General features: G+C 41.4%; 1 protein-coding gene across 7 annotated transcripts in view; it reads right to left on the bottom strand.

The window, feature by feature from the left end:
* Window positions 1–115: 115 nt before the first annotated feature.
* The window catches only part of ppp1r13bb (protein phosphatase 1, regulatory subunit 13Bb), a 28421-nt gene continuing 1942 nt past the window's right edge, over window positions 116–26594 (bottom strand). The window contains exons 1-19 of one of the 7 annotated variants that reach the window (XM_026142603.1): window positions 24849–25099; window positions 21233–21380; window positions 19649–19768; window positions 18633–18703; window positions 13232–13333; window positions 8843–9017; window positions 8269–8468; window positions 7975–8139; window positions 7463–7655; window positions 6470–6598; window positions 4489–4622; window positions 3631–4084; window positions 2863–3309; window positions 2525–2769; window positions 2306–2443; window positions 2081–2214; window positions 1815–1981; window positions 1435–1634; window positions 116–1206 (exon numbers count right to left, since the gene is read on the bottom strand). In XM_026142603.1, coding sequence (XP_025998388.1) covers window positions 1165–1206; window positions 1435–1634; window positions 1815–1981; window positions 2081–2214; window positions 2306–2443; window positions 2525–2769; window positions 2863–3309; window positions 3631–4084; window positions 4489–4622; window positions 6470–6598; window positions 7463–7655; window positions 7975–8139; window positions 8269–8468; window positions 8843–9017; window positions 13232–13333; window positions 18633–18703; window positions 19649–19768; window positions 21233–21380; window positions 24849–25013 — 3429 coding nt within the window. In that variant the 5' untranslated portion in view covers window positions 25014–25099 and the 3' untranslated portion in view covers window positions 116–1164. Of the gene's footprint in view, window positions 1207–1434; window positions 1635–1814; window positions 1982–2080; window positions 2215–2305; window positions 2444–2524; window positions 3310–3630; window positions 4085–4488; window positions 4623–6469; window positions 6599–7462; window positions 7656–7974; window positions 8140–8268; window positions 8469–8842; window positions 9018–13231; window positions 13334–18632; window positions 18704–19648; window positions 19769–21232; window positions 21381–24848; window positions 25100–26594 lie in introns of those variants that run through there. The other 6 variants (XM_026142601.1, XM_026142600.1, XM_026142606.1 and 3 more) reach the window with 6 other exon arrangements.

Genomic DNA, 26594 nt, shown 5'->3' on the forward strand with positions numbered 1-26594 from the left:
ATCTGACCATCCGTAGCTCCACAGTTTGAGAACCAACAGCTAAAAGAGTAGAATGATATATAGATATAGATGTAACTTTGGTTCACACAGAATGACGCACACCAGCTCACAGGGGTTATTGTTCAAAGGCTCACTTATAATTTATTAATGTTCTCGCCACACATCCGCAACAATCCTGCATCCACATTCTGAACAGATGACACTAACGGAAGAAAAATAAATAAAGAAATCACATCTTGCAACGATGTTTGTGAAATGCAATTCATGGCAATGTGCGAACTGTCAAATCTATATTCATCTTTTCTTGAATACACTGGAATTTCACTGGCCTGTCTGACAAAAATACTCAGGATTTACAGCATAGTCTCGAAGGACTCTAAAGTCTGAGAACTAATAATCCTTTCTGATAGCAGCAAATCAATTGATTATCTCACTCAACAATTGTGCAAGATCACAGGGAGTAATAGATTTAAAGTTGATGCATTTTCATCTTTGGTGGTTAGGCCTTCATTAAAGTACATATTTTCTGCATTAGTGTTTTAGTCACAGGGATCAAATTAGCCTTAAAAAAATACTTCATGTCCAATAACTCTTATTACATTACATTAACAAATAAAATAAAATGGAAAAAAAAAATCAGCGACTTCTCCCAACCTTAAAGATGAACTTCCAGTTATCAATATAGTGTCGTGTAAACCATTGCCACCACAGACCTCAGTAGGGAGATGGCTAAACAAGTGTGAACACTGCAAGAAATACTGAGACAAGGATTAGTGTTTGATTCTTCAAATTGATGTCAGTTACAGAGCTGGCACTGAAACGGGATCAAATCCAAGTCGGGACAATATCAGAGCGACAGGCTGAAGAGAGGTGGGGGGGGGGTAGGGCTGTGGGTGGGATGAAGTCATTTAATAAACATCGGAGTGCTTGTGTTTCATTGTGTTTGTGTGTGCAGCTTGTAAGCATATGTGTCACGAGTTCTGTGCCCAGAAGGAAAGAAAGAAAGAAAAAAAAAAAAAAAAAAGGATTTTTGTGAGAAGCACAAGGCTCAGGGGGGAGGTTATGGCCACAGGGAGAAGAGAGAGCACCAGGCTCTTTTGTTGTTCTCTGCTCTTGGTCGTGTCAGTAGTCCAGCTGTTAGCCACAGGTCAGTGGAGTGAGACACTATGCCAGGGAGCGCTGACGAGGTTTGATTCTAGGATAGAGCTGCAAAGCAAACAACAGGAGAAATGATTTATTATTATTATTAGTCACTGAAATCTTTGATGAATTCTTGTTTTGCAATGGTACATGTAAGTGGCATCTAACTAAAAAGTCAAAGAGTCAATCAGCTCGAGGGTAAATTTTCATTTTTGCTTAAACTTAAATTTGGATAACAAAGCTGAAATTTGATTGAAAAAAAATTGAAATGGGGGTGGGAGGAGTGACGTTTACCCCCAGCAGGTTGCGGGGAACATAGCCCTCATTGTCCTCGAGTCGTGCCCACCACCACTCCGTTTCGCTGTCGTCTTGTCGTCGCAGGATGGTGATGGCGTCCCCCTCACTGAACGACAGCTCGTCCGGATTTTGGGCTTCATAATTCCACAGAGCGTACACCGTCCCCTTGTTCATTACGCCCAGCTTCTCCTGAACACCTGCATGTAAGAGAATCCAAACAAACAGTTAGTATAATTTACAGTTCAGGATACAATCAGGATATTTAAGTATAATCTTACATTTGCTACATTATTTTTATTACAGCCTCAGCGATTGGACTCAAAGGATTGGAAGTCTTTCTAGAATTTGTACACACCAATTGGTGTGATGTTTCTCACCGTATAGAAACTGGGAACACTGGAGGTAGCCCTCTTCCATTTCCTCGCATTTATCCGCAGCAGTCTCCACATCGCTAATGGTGCTAGCAAAGATGGCGGCCCCTGACTCGACCAACAACTTACAGAGATGAACACTGTTGCAGGAAGCTGCACAGTGAAGAGGAGTCCTGTTGAAGCACACACAAACACGAAATATGGATACAACAGGTCACGTAAACCTTTGCATTTTGCGTCATCATCCAGTTTTCCTGCGTATGAGGACTCACCATCCATCACTGTCAGCAGCATTGACGTTCACTCCAAAATCCAGCAGGAACTTGACTATGTGGTGATGTCCCGCGCACACTGCGTTGTGCAGGGGTGTGATGCCTTCGTCATTGGCAGTGCTGGGATTTTCCACCTGGAAAAAGGAAGGACCGGAACAAAAAAAGATGAGTGCTTAAACTACATTCACATATAAAACAAAGTCTATAAATAGAATCAGAACACACCTCATAGATGATCCTCTGGACCAGGTCAAATTCTCCCTCCAACGAGGCGTCCAGCAGGAGAGCCAGAGGGTTAAACTTCACTCTGAAGCCATGACCAATGCGGTCAGAGTTTGGTTTTTTTAGGTTTGTTCGCTTCTCCTGTAATAATAGAGAGGAGGGATGAGCCTTTGAAGCACTTTTATTTCTTTGAATAAAAGTCTGTGTATGTGTGTCTCTCACCAGTGGTTGTGAGACCCCTGTGCCACTCTCCTCTGGAGTGGTGACCTCCGGCACAGGGCTGGGCAGCGCCGCTTCTGAGCCTCCCACGTTGTTGTTGCTGTTGTCTTCTGATCCCTCGGCTTCAGCAGGATCCATGTGCCCTCCTTTTGGTGAGGCCACTGGCTCATTGTCATTAGCATCAGTAGTGGCAGGGGGAGTGTCAGAGCCCGGCTCCTCTTCGCCTGGTGTTGGCGCTAGCGGAGTTTCTGAGAGGAGATTCCCATTGTCTGTATCAGCCAGAGGGTCACCTCCTAGGTATCCAGGAGGATTACTTGGTTGATAAAATGGTGTTCCATTACCTGCACCACTCCCACCTCCAGATCCACCAACTCCATTTCCCTCTATGCCTCCTGCAAGAGTGTTGAATCTCTGGTAGAGCAGTTTCTGGATGTTGGGTCCGCTGGGACCCTCTGGTTCTGTGATGGAGCTGCGCTTCTTCAGTGGTCTTGGAGCGTTGGCCAGCTTTTTACGGAGCACTTCGAGGTCAGCGTCGCTTTGGTAGCGCAGCGGGGAATGTACCATTGGCGTCAGCTTGGTTGGGCTGAGTGGCCGTGGTATGTTCTCCACACTGGGAGGAGGTGCTGACGGCTCGAGGTGCTGGAAGCTCTCATGATCGTCATATTCTCCGTCTAATGTGTCCTCACCACTGGGTTGGCCTTGGAGCAATGGGAAGGCCCCTCCTGACTGACCAAAAGACAGAGGCGAGGGAGGCGTCGAGCTGGAGGGGAGAACAGGCTTCCCGTATACTAAGAGAGAGCAGACATGGTAGAGTTAAAGTTGAGGGCATTGATGCCATCATTACTTTCATTATTAATTCACTTTTTCATTTTGCTTATAATAAACAAGAGTTGGCAGTCTGAAATGCCAAAGTTAAAATTGTCTATCATATGTCCTCAAAGCTTGCGTCGCCCCTAAAATTCCTTTTATTTTTTCACACTTGAAAACTTAAAAGAATTTGATTTATATGATATAAGTATATCATCACATTTCAGACTGCAACTAACTAAATATTCTCAATTTCTGGGCAAAAGATTCATAGAAAACTGTCCCAAAATCTCAGTTCTTACCTGCTTTAATAGCAGGCTTTAGTGGCTGGCTCTTTGGCGCCAACTGCTGGAGGTACATGTGATAGATGGAGCTAGAGTTCACGGTAGGTGGGCCCTTTCGGGGAGACTGAGGCCGTGATCCTCTGTCTGGGATGAAGGGACGCACTGCCACAGCTGGCGGAGGATCCAGTCGTTCACTCATTCCAGAAGGAAAGAGCGGTGCATTAGGCTGGAAGGTGGGGCTTGGTGGCACTGAAATACGCTGCTGGATCTGCTGGGAGGACGAGCCTGTGGCGGGGGGCACACGGGGCCAAGCGGGAGCTGGTGGGTTTGGGAGTGGGCGAGGTGGGGGAGGTGCATCTTTACGGCGCTCCAAGGAGCTGGCTGAGTTTGCGGAGGTGAGGTGGGATCCGTATGGTGGTGGCTGCGGCTTGTTGATGGCTGGGGAGGACACAGCCATTTTGGAGTCTAGCACCTGTGAAGAAGCATACAGGCATTTATCATTAAAACAGCTGTTATATGCAGAAAAAATTGAAAGATTCACTCCTTCCCACTGAATAAAAATCCATCTTCAGCAGCCAATTTACCATATGTGCAACTGGTATCATACAGGCCTAGGAGGTTGCCGTGGTTACCCATAATTTGCATGAAACATGCCGACCTGTCTCAAAAATTAGCCATTTTGCTCTCCAAGCTGTATAGAAACTCAGTAAAGTGCAATGCAGATGAAAAGCAGAGAGCATTCACTTTCAAAGTGAAGGTTGTGCCTTATAACTGAAGCTAACATGTTTCAAAAAATGTTTTTTTTTATTTTAAAGACAAATGCTCTCCATTTTCGGTTCCATTTGCTTTCAATGAAAGGAGTTTAGGAGGACGTACCTTTTCTGCACTTGGAGCACCGGGGGAGCCTGAGGGAGCACTTTTGCCCTGGGTATCAGTCCCTGAGTCTCTTCTCTCAGGAGGTTTTAGAGTTGCACTGGGCTTGCCTAGAGTAGGCCAACCAGTTTCATTAGCTATGGCATAAACAGGACACAGTTAGTGGAGAGCAAAAGAAAGAAAAGATCACACAAGTGACTTGAAAAAGCATGTCCATCAGCACTAGTCTTAAACGGCAGCTTTTTCTTATGACTAAGTGCACTGTGTGGAATATTAGTGATGACATTTCCAGACCACTAGTAAATATAATGTTGTAAACACATAAAACAACTATACTGTTTTGACCGGTATCAACTGGAGGTCAGGATTTTTTTTTTTTAGATGCCCATCCTATTAACCAGACACAATAAAGAAACCAAGAGCTCGCTTTATGTTACATTTATGTCCATCACTGATAACAAATAGACATCGATCCAAGGAGAAGATCTTTCCCATGAGCTCCCCCACTCTCACACATCAGAAGGGAGATTTTCTTTATTTCTTTTAAAAGTACAAACTGCATCAAATTAAATGTTTCAAGAGGCGCCGCTGATCAATAGGATCAAAATCCCGAGCCTTCACGTTAGGTAGAGGAAGGAATTTATGCATATTAGTATGTTGCTGATTTTAGTCACGTAGTGTTTAACTTAGTAACTATTATTGGTAACTACAATGAAAGTTAAGATAATCTGGCTAATAACAGATAATAATAACTGCAGAAAATGTGAAACTAAAAAGAAAATATGCAAAATTAAAAATAAAAACAATTAAAAAAAATAGTAATTTCAAACAGAAAGGACAGCGTGAAAGGAAAGAAAAAGATGACAAAAAAAACAACAGAAATAAGTGCTGCACACACAAATTATAATAACCGTCACAATCTGTCACACAGCAATAATGCTGGTGAGTGATGTGTTAAAGATGTACATAAGTGCTATCATATATTAGTAGACCAGAGATTTTGACTTGTTATAGTAGGAAAGAACAGGTAGAAGAAACTTTGTCAAAAATCATTCCATCAGCTGTGATTGTAATCCACGAGTGTGTAAACATGCATAACGATAAAGCCATTGAACTGGCACACCTAAAACAAATGCACTACTTGTAATGTTATAAATCACAGCTGTGCTTTTCCTGCTATAAAAAACCAAAATGTTTTACAATGAAAGAAAAGTCTAAACAGTTACAATAAGGCAACACTATCCAGAGTCTAAAAGGGAAAATCTGGGTCTGGTTCTTCTCAGATTATCAGGCGTGACACTTAAAGAGTGAATCCTATGATATTTTAACATGCACAAGTTAAATTCCTCGTGCATGTAAAGCGTTTGACAGCTAAAAGTGATTCTCACAGCTTAGCTGTTAGAGTTTGGTGCGAAGGTTAAGGTGGCCGCAGGCCTGGGAATGAGGTGAAGTTAGAACAAAGCCACGATGTTATGGACTGCTTTACATGTTAAACTGACGAAGCACTCAACTCAGCGAACCTTCTCAGAAGTGTACAAGAACACACAGGACCAGCAGCGCTTTGCCATCAGTCATGTGAGGCATGATATCAGCTACAATCAACAACACCAACTTCGTGCAGCTTATGCTTTTAAACAGCACCCCAGTACTTTCAAGTCACTGGCCAAATCCACAGAGGAATCTTAATGACCAGTCAGTGATTTATGGATTCAGCCTGAGACAGTTGTAGCAATTTACCCATCACAGCAGTGAGTGATTAGAGTGTGGGTGGCTCATGGTGTTACTGGGGAGAGTTCTTAAATACTCAATTAGTCCACGCAATAAGAAACTCGATTAGATGGAATAAAAATTGTATGATGGATTACATTGTTGTAATATGGAGGGAGAAAAAATGAAATCTGGGGCATGCTGTGGATCCTGTGCTACAATCAAGACAAGGTTCTGCAGGTGCCATCCTTTTGCTTATGCAGCGCTGTGCACTCACGGGACGTGCCGTCAGAGCCAGTGGAGGCTCCAGGGCCCGGGTGTGATTCTGGAAGGGACGGGGGAACCGGGTCCACAACGATGTCTAAATCAGACACTTTCCAAGGGCCGGGAGGCTTTCGCACACCGTCTGCCCCAAGAAGAGTCATCCCCCACCCAACCCCCACACCCAGTGAGACAGACATCACAAAGACAAGACAGGATAGACATGAAAGAGAGACGGAGAGACAAGGAAGGGAAATACAGGTTACACAACACAGGAGAAGAGTGAGGTTAGAGAGGAAGGGAGGAAAGAAAAGCAATCACAGAAATCAAGCCCAGGTGGAGAATCAACTGAGATGTCAGGTAGGAAGGAATCAGTTCAGGCAGAGGAAGGAACTTCAGCAGCATGCAGAAAGTGTGTAGCTGGAAATGCTGGATTTATGATCTATCTGAACAGAACCCTGGATGATTGGAGGTTTCTGATACTGTCCAAAGTCTGAAATCAGTGATCTCACTTTCAGACATTCATGGCTTCGTTGACCAGCTGGCTCTACAACAGCGGTCCCCAACCTTTTCTGTGCCACGGACCGGTTTATGCCCGACAATATTTTCATGGCCCGGCTCTTAAGGTGTTGTGGATAAATACAACAAAATAAAACCAGTACCGGTACCAAAAGAGAAGATTTATTCATAACACATGGGAAAAAACCCAGGGAAACTAAGTTGACAATAAAAACGATTAAAAAAAAAGTAATGCTAAAAACCAATAAAAACCCTGAAAAGCATTAATTTCACACCCGAGCCTCAACTCTCGAGGCCCAGTACCGAATGTCTCATGGACCAGTACCGGTCCGCACTCCAGGGGTTGGGGACCGCTGTTCTATAGGACCTGCACTCTCAGACTACATGTACTAAACTTGTCAGTGTTTTTTAAACATTTCTGCATTTTGTAAAATAAAAAATTTAAAAAATAGAAAATCTCCATGTGTAAAATGTTTGGGTTTAAACAAACCTGATTTAGTGCGGCCATGGTTAGCTTGGTTATTAACACCCAGAGTCTGTGGCTTCAGTGGATCTGGTGGTATGGTGTAGCCGCCTTCCTGTCGAGCCGGTACTGGAACCTGGATATATGGCCCGACAGCAGCAACACGACCCAGAGTGCCGGGAGCTGGCTGGGGAGACGGAGGCCCATTGGCTCTATTCAGCTATAATAACAGAGAATGAGAAATGTTTGAGATGTCAAAACAGCTGAAAAGCGAAAACTGTATAAAACTTTCACTACTCCAAGGGCTTTACAGCTCCTCTAAGAAGACAAATGAAAACGTTTCTTTGAGTATCTATAAAAACTTTAAAAACAGCATTTAAATGTTTCATTTTAAATAAAATAAAAAAAAAAACCCTGCAGTGTATAAGCTGATGTCTTACAGAGAGATAGAGGGGAAAAAAACAAAACAATAAAACTTTCAGAACTTTCCCGCCCCCAAAAATATGTAAACAGGAGATGTTAAGGGCTCCTAGTCTTACAGGGAGGTTCTCTTTTTGACGTGCCTCAGCTTTTTTCTTGTAGAGACGCTCCCTCAGCTCACTGATGCGCTTGTCCATAAGCGTCACTTCCATATTGCGCTTGTTCAGAAGCTCCTTCTGTTGCTGCAGCTTGCTGTTTTGCTCCTGATTCAACTTGTTTCGAATCTGATGATGAGTGAAGACATAAACAAATGCATAGAAAGACTGGACCAAGATAATCGGCTATCACTGTAAACGTAGCGGACCTTGTAAGAGTATGCACGACATGATGCACTAATTTTAACTCTGCATTACCTGAAGCTCCTGGTACAGTTTGCGGAGCTCCAGCGCTGCAGCACCGGTTACTTGGCCACCCAGGGACGCCTGTATGCCATTCAGCTTTCCTCTCCGCAGGTCCTCTAGCTGCAGGCTAAGCTGCTCCACCCTCAACACAGCTGCCTGCAACTCCGCCTGCTTCTCCTGGAACAGGCTGCTAACCTGCTCGATCTCAGCCGCTGCATTTAGGAGGGGGGGGGAAAAAAAGGAAAAGGATCTGGATCAGCACCAACAGACAGCTTCTTTGTTTTGGGGGGAAAAAATACTCCAAACCATTCATCAAAAATCAAATGCTATTCTTTTATTAAAGAAACGAAAAGATCCTCAAGACCAAGACGTTTCAGAACTCTTATTCATCCAAAGTCAAGAGTTCTGAATATAAAGTATGCACTGATATGAGATATAAATCTTCTTTCAGTGTCTGATAGACTGTGAAATAGCTCGAGCCGAGCGCAGACAACCTTTCTGTGAAACGGTTATCTATCTGATACTCAAATATAATCGTCTCTAAAGAGTGGTGGTAAAGTTATGCACATATTTTAAGTATACGTACACAGGTTGCCATTGATGACCTTGCTGTAGTCCACCTGGCCTCTCATTGCGCGAATCTTCTTGAGCTTGGCCTCCTGGCTCTCTACACGTTCCTTCAGCCTCTGCAGCTTCTCGCTCTCTGAAACGCTTTGCTGCTGACGTCGCTCCTGCTGCTTCAGGTAACGCAGACGTTGCTCCTTTGGAAAGCAAAGCAAAGAGTGATTGAGTCACAGGGGAAACCTTCATAAAATGGTGGTTTTAAACTGTACAATTTGTATATCTTTATAGGTTAAAACATAAAATCCCAACACACGAATCAAAAAAATCAGCAGGGCACCACCCAAAGCTTAAAGGAAATCTAAAACTAGGCTAAATCGTTCTACTGAGTACATTAAGTGAATTTCTGTGCCGTGTCAAGACGGTCTGAAGGCTGAAGAAAGGGTCAGATGACTTCATCTCCGCCCAACTGAGAATTGCTCCAGTTAAAGTCCTAAAATAGGAAATGACAGGGCCAGGTTTCCAAATGACTGCAGGGCTTCAAGTGAGCCTACTTTTCAGACACCACAACAAAGGCAATAAATAGTCTTTCTATCAGTGAGTCTACAGCGGGCTTTATTTTGCATGACTGATCAGCATACCACAAGCACGGTGGTCAGAGTGAGTTAGTGCAATGAAAAGTCACAGAGTGACAAGGTAGGCTGTTTGTGCGACGTTCAGCTCCTCCTCCTCCATTGAAGGAGAAATCCTGATAATAGACAGTAGGAGGGCAGCCACCATTGGTTTGTGAGGTCCTTTTCCAAAGCCTTGATTTTTAGCAGCATATTTAGAAGCACACTGCTTTTGGAGTATAAAGTGACTCTATAGTGCTTTGTTCATTAGCATAGATGCACAGACGCAGATACTTGGCATTGATTAGCCAATTTTCTTTTAAATAATCCTTAGAAATAGTTCTCCAGGCTTGTTGAGGAACATTAGAACCTCTTCGTTGGATGTTGGCTGCCTTTTGTTCTGTTCTGTCCCACACTGCTTCAATAACGTTGAAGTCCTGGGAGACCAATCCATGGAAAATTAAATGAAATAATGACAAATTAAAATTTGGATTCATCATTCCATAAGACCCGTTGCCTCTCACTTTCAGTCCTGTTTTTTTTTTTTGTAATTTGGCAATTTCTCTTTTCCTTCCTTAACAGTGGCTTCTTGACGGCCACCAAGCACAGCACTATGGACTGAAAGCACTGTGAACTAAGACCATTTCTGATTAGGCTTCAGTGAATCATGATTGATAAACCGAGGATCCAGTTGCATTTCTCGGGTCTTGTGCCAGGTCTTTGCTGGATTCTTTTCCTCATCAAGCATGACTTGATGCAGTACTGTTCATCTGCATGTAGATCGTGTTTTAGGCCTGCCACTTCCTTTGTCCTCCACTTGTCCAGTTTCTTCAAAGAAAGCACACTGGACACTGAACAGGATATATAAAATTTTCTTCTAATAGTTCTTTGGGAATCATGTTTCTGCAAACGTGCTTTTTTATCACTGTCAAATTGTGTAATATTTGGCATTTTTGATGGATTTACCTAAAGAAACTGGAGCAAATTTGTTTTTGTAGGCTGTTAGTAACCGAGTGCCTAAAGATACAATTTAAAATTGGTTCTTTCCTAAGTTGTCAGCCCTGGCTCATCCCTTGAATTACAGTGGGGCAAAAAAGTATTTAGTCAGCCACCGATTGTGCAAGTTCCCCCACCTAAAATGATGACAGAGGTCAGTAATTTGCACCAGAGGTACACTTCAACTGTGAGAGACAGAATGTGAAAAAAAAAAAATAAAATCCATGAATCCACATGGTAGGATTTGTAAAGAATTTATTCGTAAATCAGGGTGGAAAATAAGTATTTGGTCAATAACAAAAATACAACTCAATACTTTGTAACATAACCTTTGTTGGCAATAACAGAGGTCAAACGTTTACTATAGGTCTTTACCAGGTTTGCACACACAGTAGCTGGTATTTTGGCCCATTCCTCCATGCAGATCTTCTCGAGAGCAGTGATGTTTTGGGGCTGTCGCCGAGCAACACGGACTTTCAACTCCAGCCACAGATTTTCTATGGGGTTGAGGTCTGGAGACTGGCTAGACCACTCCAGGACTTTCAAATGCTTCTTACGGAGCCACTCCTTTGTTGCCCGGGCGATGTGTTTTGGATCATTGTCATGTTGGAAGACCCAGCCTCGTTTCATCTTCAAAGTTCTCACTGATGGAAGGAGGTTTTGGCTCAAAATCTCACGATACATGGCCCCATTCATTCTGTCCTTAACACGGATCAGTCATCCTGTCCCCTTGGCAGAAAAACAGCCCCATAGCATGATGTTTCCACCCCCATGCTTCACAGTAGGTATGGTGTTCTTGGGATGCAACTCTGTATTCTTCTTCCTCCAAACACGACGAGTTGAGTTTATACCAAAAAGTTCTACTTTGGTTTCATCTGACCACATGACATTCTCCCAATCCTCTGCTGTATCATCCATGTGCTCTCTGGCAAACTTCAGACGGGCCTGGACATGCACTGGCTTCAGCAGCGGAACACGTCTGGCACTGCGGGATTTGATTCCCTGCCCTTGTAGTGTGTTACTGATGGTGACCTTTGTTACTTTGGTCCCAGCTCTCTGCAGGTCATTCACCAGGTCCCCCCGTGTGGTTCTGGGATCTTTGCTCACCGTTCTCATGATCATTTTGACCCCACGGGATGAGATCTTGCGTGGAGCCCCAGATCGAGGGAGATTATCAGTGGTCTTGTATGTCTTCCATTTTCTGATGATTGCTCCCACAGTTGATTTTTTCACACCAAGCTGCTTGCCTATTGTAGATTCACTCTTCCCAGTCTGGTGCAGGTCTACAATACTTTTCCTGGTGTCCTTCGAAAGCTCTTTGGTCTTGGCCATGGCGGAGTTTGGAGTCTGACTGTTTGAGGCTGTGGACAGGTGTCTTTTATACAGATGATGAGTTCAAACAGGTGCCATTCATACAGGTAACGAGTGGGGGACAGAAAAGCTTCTTACAGAAGACGTTACAGGTCTGTGAGAGCCAGAGATTTATACTTACTTATTTTCCACCCTAATTTACGAATAAATTCTTTACAAATCCTACCATGTGGATTCATGGATTTTTTTTTTCACATTCTGTCTCTCACAGTTGAAGTGTACCTCTGGTGCAAATTACTGACCTCTGTCATCATTTTAAGTGGGGGGAACTTGCACAATCGGTGGCTGACTAAATACTTTTTTGCCCCACTGTAGGTGGCTTTTTATGTTTAAATGATTCACAAGTTGGTGTTAAGTGGTTCAAACAAAACAAACATTGTGAAAATGGTCAGGTACAGGAATGGACAAAACATTGAAAGCCCTTCAGAAAGCCTAGAACACTAATGTGCAAGACCACTTTCTAATTATAAATATTAAGAAATAATGGGCAACTTGAGACTTGCACAGTACTGTAATTTGTCAAATAGCTGGACTATAAAATAAATGCCAAATTACCAACACCTCACAAACGGGTACTGACATGGGCCTCTTAACTTGTGTTTGTTATACTGGTATCTTTTTAATGACAATGTCACAACATTATATGGCTCGCATTGTGGTTAATTACAGGCCTAGCTAACTGCCTCTGTGTGATGCACCCATATAATGTATGGTTACAGCTTACTATCCAAGCTTTCTTGCATTAGCTAATAACTTGACTCCACCCTACGGACTTTCAGCTAAGCACTTGACCTGCTTGTCTGAAAGTCAAGCAGGTCTTTATTGATAATTATTCACAAGGATGCTTTTCACAACTCCAGATAAAATCCTGATGATGTGGAGCTGCAGCTGGTTAGTGAATAGCGCTAATTCCTGCAAAGACTTGAGTATCATTTCTGACCGACTGGACAATCCTGGCACCGTGACTCACACTGCATCCAATCTCATTCGTTACATAATGGTTTGCCCCCATTTCAGGTCACGACAGACTCTTTGGATGAGACGAGTGCAACAACATTCCACTTTCTCTCCGACAGAGCGGTCCAAGGCTGCTTTGTGTCCTGAACTTGATTGAACTAATGCCCAGGCTGCGTCTGTGGCATCGGACTAAATGACACACCATCAGGCCAAACCCTGGCCAAGGCTATGATTTGTCAGGTCTGCTATGTTACTCAGTTAAGTTACTGCAACAATTTTTCAGTAACACATCCCAGCATAAGAACATTTACCGACTTTACTGAAACACAAACATAATATGAACTGCAAAAAGACGAGAAACATGGACTCACTTGTGCTTCCAATTAACACATTTTGTTAGCATAAAACAAACTTTGCATAAAAGACCATGACTGTATTTGGAGGAAGGATTCGTGGTAAGAGAATGAAGCTGCTGATACCTTTGCAACGAGCATCTGCTGCTGAGCTTCGATTTGCTGCTGCTGCCGTGTGGCCATCTCCTGCAGCTCCGACAGCGTGAGCTCCACACGCTGGCTGCCCACCTACACACCAACACAGGAACTGGTCAATACACTGAAATCTTCCCAACTACTCTTGATGTTGAACCACTGAGACTGATGATTAATAATGAGTTTAATGAAGGTTTTCCCTTATAAAAACTCACATATGACAATATTTTAAATCAGGAAAAAAGGCTAATTTGACAAGAAAAATATGACTTATAATTCCTGTACTAAAAGGTGACTGATTCAGACTCAAAATTACATTACATTATTCTCGACTCTCAGCCAAAACATTAACATTTAACAGCAGAGTTGTTCAACATCTCTAAGAAATACCTTTGTGCTTTTTTACACCAATATTCAGGTAAATGTTTGATAGCACTCTGCTATGATAACACAAAGTTCAAGTCAATAAATGCAGAATAATACGGGCCTGCAACATTACATAAGCCAAAAATATTATATAAGAAAAAGAAGCTGAAAAACTAAGCACAGAGAAATAGGTTACGAAGAGAAAGAGAAAAAAAAAAAGCCATTTGCAGAAATGATTTTAAAAGATGTCTGGATTCAGTAGCCAGAGGGTAAAACTGCAGTAGACTGCACAGTACTGAGAGCTGGGGACTCTTTCTCCAAAACAGCATCATTATGGGACCTTAATTATGATGGAGAATCAGTTAGTGGGCAGTAGGCCCGAGCCTCTGAGGGGCAACATGTCATTTGGTGTTTATACACACAGCATAAGCTTCGTATCGTATGAAGGCATTACTGGAGTAAAAGAGTGGAGCTGTGACCAGACACGAGGCTGCCACGTTACTCAAGCACACAAAATTACCAGAAGTCGGTTTTGTTACAGCAAAACAAAAACATGAATCAGTTTATTACATTTAGCTCTGGTTGTCCAGAACAAAGAGTTCCAGAGGTTTAGCTAGAGGAAGCTGTGTTTCCATACATAAAATAACCTGTTGTTGATGGCCAGTAACACTGGAGAGCTTTACTCTTTGATGACTAGGTGGACTGTAAATGTGCACAAGCTCTTATTTTGCTGTTATATTAATACACTGATCATGTTCATCGTTAAACAGAGCTCGGTAACTGACGTCACTGTGGCATCACTGCACAATGAATTGTTTGGCAGACAAACAAACAACTTCATTCTTTGCTACTTCATTGCATTACAAAGTTTAAAAGAAAATGAAGTGTACGAAACTGAAGCTCTAAGGGGAAAAAGTGAAATCCAATCAGCGTCATTGCAGATCCTTACAATGCGCCAAAAAAAACGAAAAGATTAGAGACCACAATGCCTCACGTACCCCTCGCATCCCCCAATATGTTTACCCATCTTTTTTTAAAAATCATTTTTATCATTTTAATTCCCACAAAGCACAAGTTCAGTTTAGCAGTGGCAAATTTGGAAATGTTAAATTTATATTTAAGATGAATATGAATGAAGAACATCAATTAACTGTGTTTGCCCTACTCTTTTCAGCCGGAGGCAAAATTGTAGATCTCAGTCGTTTACTTTCCTTTAGATGTGTATGTTTATAAATTTGAAACTGCTCTAACTTAGTGTCCAATAGTTAATAATCAAATTCCTTAACAAATAAATAAATACATACAACTTTGCCCTCTGTTTAGTAACTCAGACTTCTGTTTACTACCACCACAAGTCTGTAAGCTCAGAGCTGAAAACCTTCTTGAAACTTCGAGTCAGCTGTCAGCCCAAAGCTTTGTAATGAGCGGCGACACAAGCCGGTACTATTGATCATTTTTAATGACTGATCAGCCTGTGTCTTTCCATTACATTTTACATGCATAGCACAATCGAATGAGCTGAAGTCTGCAATTCACTTGTGTGTTTGTGTTGTTTTCTTATTGCTCATGTTTGTTGTCAGTGTTTGTCACTCTCAAACAATCGCCGTCACATAAGATGCAAAAGAGCAATGTGGTGTGTTAAGTTTTTTTTTTTTTTTTAAATATAAAAGTAACAAATCATAGCTCGCTATTCAACCAAGTGTTACAGCTGTAAAAGATAAGTGGAAGAGAGCCCTGCACAACCAAACGCTACTGCAGCCAAACCCGAGACACAGATCCATGCAGCAAACTGTCGACTACTGACGGAGAGCCTGAACAGAAATTTAAATGAGAGGTAAAAAAAAAAAGAAAAGAAAAAAGGTTTCACCTCCAAGAAGAGTTTTCATGAAGTTGAAATTTCGGCACCCATGTGTTCTTCAAGAGCTCACAGAATAAAGGCAGGCTGGCTTTTCCCTACAGAGTTTTGGATTTCTAGATTCAAAACACTGACGACTACCTTTAAACAGAATACTGAGCGAACACGCTCCACCAAACTACAAGCGATATTGAAATGCTCCCAGCCTTTGCCTTTGGAAAGAGCACTGAGAGGGAGGAGACGATGCAGGAAATGTCATGGTGCCTTTTTTCCTTCAACAACAGACTGAAAAATGTAGACTCCTGGCTCGAGTAGAGCTTAGTAAGAGGCATATCGTGTGTCAAGTGCATGGATGCTGGATCCAACACATATTTAAAGTAGTGGGGAGGACAATAATACCAACAACAATACCTGTAACTACTGCTCTGTTTGGTTAGAGGAGACGTGAAAAAACATGCGTCTTGCTGGGAGTAAATTAAACTTTTACTTTACTCAAAGAATGCAACAGTAGTGCACCCACATAGACAATCTTTTACTCCTTGGCATTTGTTAAGACTTTTAGTTATAAGGATGTCTAGAAAGCCTCATAAAGGCTGGAAGGGCAGCATGATGACTCAATCGAGATAGAGATGGGCAGAGTGGGGGAAGCCACTGGCACATGAACACGGCCATGCTCAAATGCACTCAAGCAACACTGCATCAGTGACAGTTCCTCTGAGGGAGAAATCGACTCTCTCGTGTGGCGAAGAGAGAGAAACGCCCAACTGAGCAGACGGCAGGAAGAGGGGACGAAAGCAGCCAAGTGCACGCTGATGAGGGATGCCGTTCTGCAGGATTTCATAAACCCATCTGCAAATTGTATACATTTGCCCACAACGACTGTAATTGCTTGCAAATGTAAAGTCTTATCAGGGTAACACTGGAGTAATTCCTGGGGATGTGTGCGACTAGTTGTCTGGACGTTTAAACATTGCTGTCCTTGCTAGTCGATCCCAGAAATACTAGTCTGTTAATAAAATAAGAACAATATGTTTAACAGCCAACAGCAACGGGACACCACCCGGGGATAAGGCTCTCTCTCTTAGACCCACTCTGCCTCCTGAGCTACAACCTACAAATCCTAAGCTATTAATTATAAGAGATTTCAAAGGAAAAACAGCAACCGAGAAACTGGCGTCACAGGCAGTTTGATATTGTTGCCTGGGAGAAAAAAATAAAATCACTGAAATTATTAGTAATTTTACTAGTCTTGACTAATTCAATTACATTTCTGGGTAGTGCCAATGAGCTGTAATTATCATTTATGGCAGCTAAAATGGTGATATAAAAAAAATGAATTGTAATCGTAGTATTCCCTACAGGGATCGCTGTTCTTTAAGATGATGATGATGATCAGCTCTGCTGGGCTGACTGAAAGCCTCTGGGGTTTGGGCAGCAGCAAGTGGAAAAGCTAAAGCACTGATCCTCTTAACAACCATTATATCATCCAGAGGGCTGACTAATATAATCCTCTAAATCAGATATTAAGAAGAAACTTGGACACAAGTTAGTCTCAGTACTTTGAATGGGAGGAGCCATTCAGTGTCTCTTTCGGTCAGTAGTGACACTAATGATACAGAGTGTGTCATTTGGTGCCGATCAATAGTCAATTTCTATATCTACACTCTAAAGCATTACACTGTTTATTTCTGAGGCTCTCTCCTTAAGCACATTACTCGTGAAATAAAATAAAGCACAGTAGATTAAAGCGCCAAGTTTAGGTTTATTTATTATACAAAGAGCTGTGGAGGAAATACACGCCTTTTAAACACAGAGTGCTCAAAGTTTTAAAAATAATATCTGCAACCATCCACAAACACCCCCTTCACCTCGTCACCATGAAAGGTTCTTCATTACTCAGATGTTTGGGCTGTTTGAAGATTTTAATTTACCTGCTGAATGTTTACATTTTGTCCAAAGAGATAATCTGAAAGCTTCGGTACACATCTGCGTTCGCCCTGTTCCCTCTATCAGCAGGGAAACTATCAATAAACGCCACCATGCCACTTTCATTAGCAGCCTCATCACAACAGAAGCAAAACCGCCATGTTTGACAGATGAGGTGATGCTTCAGAGCTCGAGTTGTTCCTTTCTTCTATCCATCATTTTCAAAGAAGCTTTTTTTTTTAATGCTTTTTTGAAAACTGTACCCGCCTTACTATTATTTAAGGCTCACCCAGGGTTTCTATCTTAAGACGAATCCTCTCATCTTCTGTCATGATATTACTCCATCTTGGTGCATTCTTGACTGTAATTAATTCACCATTAATTCTGGCTAATCAAATCACTTTGATTTATCTGCTTCTTTACACATACTGACATCCATTCAAACCCATCTAGGTCTAACTGGAAACACATCTAAGAAAAAAAAAGCCGGCCTTTTGTGCATAAAACAACATGCAGGAAACATTTAGTCACCCAGTGTCCAGTTACTTTTAAATACTTGAATACTGGTTCTGTAAAAAGGACTATACCTCACACGGTTCTTTTAATACTGACAAAAAACCTCAAATTAAATCTGAGAAATGATATTTCACTGTAGAATTTATTTTTAAGTACAATGGGCTATGTACATGTAGTCTATGGATGACAAAACAGATCTTCTCAACAAAAACAAAGTTAAAAATTGCACATTTTCTAGGAGAATATACAGAGGATAGCTTCTGGGTGCTTTTATGCTCTTGAAAACAAAATAAACAAAGCCTTCTTTCAACCCTGAAGGTTGAATTAGTTACAATTTCTTGACCGCAACACTTTCTTGTTGAGAAATCTGGGACAGATGGTCAGAGAGAGAAAGCTGTTCCCAGAGGCTGCTCTTATCGAAGTCATTCACATCTCTTAGTACACACATCCTTAAGCCAAAGAGTACATCAATGGGTACACCTGACAGGAAAACGCCAACAGTGTGTGGAAAAGGAACAGCCCTGCCACACCAGAGCAGAGATGATCCTCTGAGTTTGGAGTTAAAAATCATATTATTACGGTGAAGCATGACCAAAACCCCCAAAACAAAGACACATGTACTCCCGTTTCATTTCTAGTGTGTTTTATACTTCTATCTTGTACTGTGAACTATAGGGAAAATGTTAAAGAACACTACACAGAGACAGATATTTCAACATTAATTCTCACCCCATTCTCATTGTGCTTGTCTCCAGTATTTCCACTTCTGCGACTCATTTGCTCCTGAGACTGCTGACTCCCTGAAATAAAAAGGGGGGGGGGGGGGGGGGGGGGGGGAGAAGCAGTCACCATAAATAAATAAAATCCGCAAAACCCAATACAGACATGCAGTGTACTAGTGCGACACTCAAGAGTGCAGGAGTGCAAAGACGAAGGTACCGCACGCAAGTGAAGATTCAGAGACAACCACCATTGTCTGAAATCGTCTTAAAGTTCACTGGTATGATTGCACATGACAGGGGGCTTTAAGAACTGGGACAAGCACTGCTAACTAAAGCCACCTACCTCATACTTTTAATAAATGTATAAAAATTCACAGCAGAGGACAGAAAACTGCCCTCTTTTCTGTAATTAAAAAAAAAACAAAACAAAAAAAACAAAACAGGAAAGAATGACCTCAGCTTTTATTCGGTAGTTTATAGCCAATGTAAACATGATCGGGAAGACCACCAGGTAACTTGTAGTTAAAACATTACAGACTCAGGCTGATAATACTTAAGAGTGGATGTTACACATAGCTGTTTATGTGGCTCTGCTCTATCCAGACAGAAAGACAATGTAATTAATGTGCGTGGGATAGCTGGCAAACCAGTTATTCCATTGATATTCCCCTCTGAACAACCTTTGCTTTTTTAATTCTACAAAGCTTTTAAGAACATAACGACACTTCACCTATTTTAAGAAAGGCTAAACTAATATTTACAAAGCTCCAAAAAAGGAGAAAACAAAAACAGAGAGAAATCTGGGCTTTTTTGATGTGTAAAGTCTGCAAACGGCTTGGCTAGACTAGACGTGGCAGAAGAAAACAGAAAGAAAAAACACCAAGTGACACCAGTCTTCATTACAAGGAAGGCAGAACAGATGCCAAGAATTTCCCGACAGCTATCGACTCCACCCTCTACTGTTCAGCCTTCTGTGTGAAAAAACAAGCACACAGAGCAGAGAAAGCAGCAGACAGCACACACCTTGATCGCTGCTCTCAGTTGGTGAATCTTCGTGCCGGAGGAAGAATTTGACTTCTTGCTTCCGAGGTCCCCATTTCTGCATGTGTTCATACATCATGTGCTCAAAGGGGATTGCTCGCTCTGAAAAGTTAAGGAAAGGTCGACCAGGTTCAGTCATTTACAATAGGTACACTGATTTTCCGCTAGCCTGGTACTTAAATGAACAAAAAACACTTAACTCTAAAGCTCAGTGATTAACTTGTTATACAGTCAGTCGGCACATCATTAGTTACACTCTGCTAGTACTGGGTTGGACCCTCTTTTGTCTTCAGAGCTGCCTTAAATGTTCAAGGCTCAGATTCAACAAGGTGCGGGAAACATGCCTCACAGTTTTTGCTCCATATCGATATGCCTTCCTATCAGCTCAAAGCAGTCTGGCCATTCTGCTTTGACCTGTGGCATCAACGAGGCACTTTCATCCAGACAACTGCTGCTCACTGGATATTTTACTTGCAGGGTATGTGGTAAATAATTTCTTGGATATGTATGCTGTTTCCCACTTTCCCAAACTAAGTATTACTTTACACATTAACACACTTTTAAATTCAGGGAAAAAAAGCATTTTTTCCAAGTTGTGAAATTATTTCTTGAAGCACAAATTAAAAAAAAAATAAAAATAAAAATAAAAATCACCACAGCAATTGAAAAAAAAAAAAAAAACCTTTCTAGTCTCTCCTACTTCAAAGATTTTCTTTCTCCCAGACTCCTCATTTTTAGTTGGGCTTCTTAATCACGCAGGGCATCAAACTGCTTGTCTCTGAGTGTGATGCCACCTTCCATACATTTGCAGGGATTATGTGTGTGAATAATTCACTTTATGCTATTTCTGTTTACATCGTAGCCATACAGACAATCTCAGAATTAAAATGATGATACCCCGAGGAAGAGTCCACTGATAGAGATGAATATTTACAGCATAATGTGTATGCAGAACTGAAAAAGATTGAGACCGAGACAGTAGGTAGAGAGGTTTTAGGAGGGTTTTGGGGCAGCCAGTTGCATTGTCAGGCCTCACATGACTGCATAACGTGAAGTCAATAAAGCGTTTTACTGGAATGCTGTTTTCAACTGAGCAGTAGGCCTTTAAAAACCGCTGATAACAAAGGGTGTGTCAGCACAGCGATGGTGATGGGACCGAGTGGAATCTGTTGTGACAGGGGCGTGAAGTACACTGGCACATAACCCTTTTTCTCATATTAAAATTTGCTATGTGAATTATTTTATTCCATTCAGGTAAGCATGCACGGCCTCATTCAGCCCCTCAACTCGTTTTTTTTTAAAGTGCTTGTTTTTACATTAATAAAGAAAGCTAAAGGCTACTGTTTGAGAAAATGAAATTCTTGTGCATGCAAATGAAGTGTCTGGCTCAGCAATAATGGGGTTTCAGATTACTTCACCTTCAGGCATTTACAAGAGACAACCGCTGTTCTTTCTCTTTAACGTGGCAGCCAACTGGATGCTGCTTCCTATAAGAAAGGCAGCGCTCCCTGTTCTGAATATTAAGCACTTCAGCAGGTCCGTGAGAAAGCTTCAAATGGGTCTTACCGTTGCCTCTCCACACCTCGGCCAGATGGCAGCCGCTCTCGCCGGGCTCTTTACAGAACTCGACGACATCGCGGCACGTTGTTTCAGGGGTGATGGGCACCTCAGTCACGGCCTGCTCCCCGTCGCTGAGGTACACCGTCAATATCATCTGAAAGGAGAAGGAAGGCAGTGAGGGGAAAACTGAATACAAGTGCTCAACAGTGAAATATGAATGACACAGATTACAATAAAAACAATGGAGTGTTTATGGATGAATCTTTACCCTCTCTATTGCTACAAAGCCTGCTCTGCTGACACTACATTTCCTTGTTGACCAGCCCAGACTGTGAGTTGGAGCTAGCATTGGACTCGTGTCTGTGCCTGCCAAATTTCTGTTTACTATGATTAGTGTCTGACATAGCACTGAACACATAAAGTATGAGCTGAAAGGTAAAACATATCAATACATGCCTTCACATGTCTGTGTCGGCTCTCAGCTTCCACCAGTTTTTGAACAACCAGCAGTTAAATCATATCGACTTGATGGGTGTATGATCTAAATGATAGCCCAAACTCTTAACTCTAAAGGACTGGTTAAAAAACTCTAAATCTGAAAAGACTGAATGAGAAACAAAACATAGCCGATTTATCATCTTTACGCTTTATAATGAGCTATGAGTAAACTTCAAGCTGCTTCAAGTTCTCCTGCATTAATCAGACATCACAATGTCTGCAATGTGCATGTCACCTTTTGACTAAGCTATTAAGAATGAAACTGAGCAGCTCAGCAGTTGAGTATTCAACTAGTCATTTAAGTTTCACATTTACACAGTAAACTTAATATGTTGTTGTTGCTTGTTTAAAAAAAAAGACATGTCATATTACTTTTCGTTTTATTACTACACGAAAGCATGAAAATAATAAGAAAATATATCTTGGGCAGTGATTTTTTTTTTTTTTTTTTTTATCTGATCTGGCTTCACACAGTCTACCTAAATCATAACCCATTCACAGGTATACGATCACCCCCTTTGGACTTTCTTGTAGTTAAGATTTAGTTATTTTCCCCTCATGCAAATCAACAGACAATCCATTTATTCAGAAAAAAAAAAAGCCATGGTCACAGTCACACAAACACTCAGTGCTACCCCTCAAGGATAAGGGCATGGAAAGCAGCCAATGCATAAATAAATAAATCCCAAAATCCAGATCGTCTAAGATGTTAAATCATTTCTAAGACGATTCGGTCACTGCAAAGTACTGAATCACCGGGTTAAATACATTTGTAGGGCATGTTAATCTATGAATTTAGGTTGCTAACTATGGGCGACATTTTTTTCTTCCATAAATTGACAAAATGTTTCTAGGCAAGCAGGTTTTGGATCCTATAATCAGATTATTCAATATCTATGTAGAATAAAACTAACAGCAGGATAAGAGGCGCAATAGGTTTGAATATTTTACTTGACAAAAACATTTATATACCTTGTTTAAACCAAAAGACTTTTTTTGCCCTGCGGGAGGTGACACATGTCTGCACTGATTATGGCAATCTCCTCTATATTCATCGCTACTGCACATCACCACAATATGGGTTTTTTTCCCCCCTCCTGAAGCGTCAGGCAGATTTCCACTGTTTCCTGTGGGACAAAGCACTTTCGAGTGTTGAGGAGTGCCTTCCTGTTTCATGTGACAGGCCTCACTCGCCCCTCGCCTTCTGTGGCATGTAACAGAAAAGCGACACTGAGAGGAGTTTAGCGAACAAAAACAACCCAAAGAAAAACTTCTGTAACAAAGAATGTTTTGCAGGGATGCTCAAAATGACGTAAACGTGTTTGAAAGGATTGCTTGGTGCATGCTAGACTCAATTTCAACTCTTTCTCAGTAAACAAAGAAGAAAAGCATTTGCTTCCAAGCCGTCCCACTTCGGCAATTTTTATACATGTTTCACTGCTTTAAAAAACACCAAAACAGGGACAGCCTATGCCTAGAAACTTTTGAAGTGTGATAAAGAAAAAAAAAAAGGAAAAACCTACACTATGGCTTAGTTGTAACTCCTAGAGTTTCCAAGAGTACAATGGGAGGCAGAGTCTTCAGTTATCACATTCCACCTCCCACTTTATTTCTTTTTTTAACAGCCCTTTTTAATCTTTCATTCTTGATTTAAAAAAAAAAACAAACTAAAATGATTACGGCTGGGGTTGGCTCAGGTTGCACTAAACCACATTTTAATTATATTGCTAGAGGTCTAGGCTGACAGGGGACCTCCCATAATGCACTGAGGACCTCTATTCGCCTCTCTTTCATTTCCGACACATTTTTTGACACTCGCTCTGTCTTTTATTTCGCCCCTGCAAGTTAAGCTTTTACATTTCCATCCTTATTCTGCAGCCATCTCTTCTTGTCAGTTATGGGGCCATCTAACATGCTCAGTGTTTATGCTATGACTGACTTCTAGACAAAAAGGCTTTTTATTTACATGCAATAAGGTTCAAAATGCCAATTTAAAGCCCTCAGTGTCAAAAAGAGGTAGAAAAAGAAAAAGAAAAAAACCTCTAAAGTGAAACAACTAATACATCACTGGAAAAGTGAAGAGATCACAAATTTTTCAACACTGATTTTGCTGACTGGCTTTGACTTTGCTGAATTACAAATAAGTATAAGATGAAATGTTCCGTGTACATACTTTGTGTACACATGGCTTCATGGTGCATTTTCAATTTCACAATAATTGCCAGCAAGCACTATTGTCATATATAATCTAGCTTTAGTCACTGAACCTACCTACAGATAATTACTCCAGGAGTTTCTCCAAGACAAAGTGACTTATCCTTTGTAATGATGCAACTGCATGATTCACTGACATTTTCTGCAGCAGCCAAAATTAAACGATATGATCTCTTGTCCTAGAGATCCACTCAGTGACTATGAGAATCAACAACCTGCATTTTCAGACAAGGATGGTAAAAACATAGAACTAATGCCGAGACACCAGGAAATCCCTTTGTGGCTCTGCGCTGTTTCTTACAGTGTTAATATGAGCTAATGGATGACCTTTTTGGGACTGCATATGCAACAACGTTACTGGGGGAAAGAAATTAAATCTGAATGAAACCTCAAATGGGTAAGTGGTTAAGATGGATGGATGGCAGAAAGAAAGAAAATCTTTTCTAAAAGTGTGGCAGGGGGTGCTACAAGCTGCATAATGACATACAACACAATACAGTAAAAAAAAATAAAAAAAATATTGAGGCTACTAGGCTGCTAGAAAGAACAACAGCTTGAATATAAAGAAGACTAAGGCATTCTTATTTGTATTTGTTATACAACAGCTTCTAATATCCCTTATAGATTAAACTAAAAGGAGAAAAATACTATAAGATCCATCAAAATCTGCAGTTCTTTTTTTTAAAATGACAACACCACAAGCCTGCATTCTGAATATCCTTGGCAGCATACCAAAACAAGCCTTTAAAGATTAAAAACACATAATTAATCAATCAGACAATATGAGGTGAAAATTTAAACTAATCACAGCACCTGCAGACTAAACTACACAGAAATCTAGAAACTACTAGATATATCCAAAACAAAACAGAAACTCTGATCCAGCTGAGTGATCACTGGGGATACGAACCACCCTCACTAAGTTGCGTCTGCCCATACTCTTGGCTCTCTTGGCCGCCCTCCGTTTCCTCTTGATCTCCCTCTTTGGTGGCCGGTGATGTTCCTTTGCCCAGATGGGGTTCTCCTTGGAAAGGCTAACGAGGCCACGTAACACTATAGTCACAAATCTCTTCATTGTGGCACTGCCGCTTTTGCGGGCACGAGACTTAGATGTTATGCCATCCCGAGCAGACCTCTAAACCCGACAGTGACGCGTGCATTAGAAAAGTGCTGCAGAGGAGACTTGAGAGGAAAAAAACACAAGCTGCATGTGCAGTTCGAGCAGGGAGGGGGGAAGAGAGAGAGAGCTTGTGTGAAACAAACAGCCAGCGAAAGAAGGAGAGAGCAAGGGAACAAGAGAGTGTCACAGGGTGGTGGGTATGGATGGAGGAAAGTGATGGGTAGTAATTTTACTGGAAAAGTGTCCCTGGGATGTGCCTGTGGCTGCAGCACCAACAACTCCCTGCTAATGAGAATAGTTTGGCCACAGCTGTGACTGGCAGGCAGGTCAACACCATCATGCAGAGCCAAGAAAGAGATTATGCTTATACTGGGCTGTGCATGACTCAAAGGAGTCAATGCATTATGCTACAGTGGGCACCATCTGGAGATCATTTAACTTCTGAGAGGGAAAAGGCATCATTTAGTGCCCTGATCTCCAGCACACATCAAACATTTCCTCACATAAATCCAGTTACTTACTTATTCTTAAAGATGGGCCCTGAGTGGAGGGAAAAAAGTTTAAGCACATTACTGTTTTTTGTCTATAAACTTGAACCATTCAAACAATCCTTAAATGTCATAAATGTAAGACACTGGAATACAATACTACTTACATACTCCAGCTGTAACCAAAAACACAAGTAACTGTAACCCAGCAGAAGCCCAAATGTGTGGTAAACAACACACTATGATAAGTATTGGTCATGAGTCTGTATGGTAATCTGGTCAGACACAAACACACAGCTTAATCACAGCTAAACCCAAGGAGGCTGTCAAAGTTGTCTCTGACATTCTGGACTAATAGTCCATCTCATGCTGCCCAAACTTGCCAAAAACCACTCGTCAACCGTGCGGAGGAAAGACGAGACAAATGATGTGAAACAAACTGAAACATCTGAGTAACCGTGATTCCTGCAAACTACAAAATTATCAAGATTTTTTTTTTTTTTTTTTTTTAAACGTTCCTTTAGTCGGACTTCAGCACTCACCCAGTGTTTCATGTTGGTTTAACAAATTTTATCTGGCTTTGCTTTTACAGACTTATGTAGATGGCTCTTACATGTCTAATACTTACGAAGTGCAAAAGCCTTCACTGTTAAATTTTATTTGAAACTGTGATAATGCACACTAATATTATTATTATTTTCCTTTTACTTAGAGTCGTTTTTAAAGTGTATTTTTTTAAATGAATAAAATAGATCTATCAGTCCCAAACGGAGGGAACTTGTTAAATAAATCAATTTTGATATAGTCATACCCAATTAAACTTGATATTTTTACTTTTTAATGATAATTGTTTTATTATTTCAAACAAGTATATCTACAAAAATGTGAATGCAGCAATAATATGCATTGTTTACTTTTTCCTGTAAGTCAGGCTCTGCCTGGTTCCACCGCCTGAGATTAATGCCACTTGACAATCTACTCGGCTCAAAAGTTCCCCTTAACAACAGAGCATTAGTCGACGCAGCCACACAGACCTAGATCTGCCAAC

Source organism: Astatotilapia calliptera, chromosome 15 (genome assembly GCF_900246225.1).
Source record: "Astatotilapia calliptera chromosome 15, fAstCal1.2, whole genome shotgun sequence".
Classification (NCBI taxonomy): Eukaryota; Metazoa; Chordata; class Actinopteri; order Cichliformes; family Cichlidae; genus Astatotilapia; species Astatotilapia calliptera.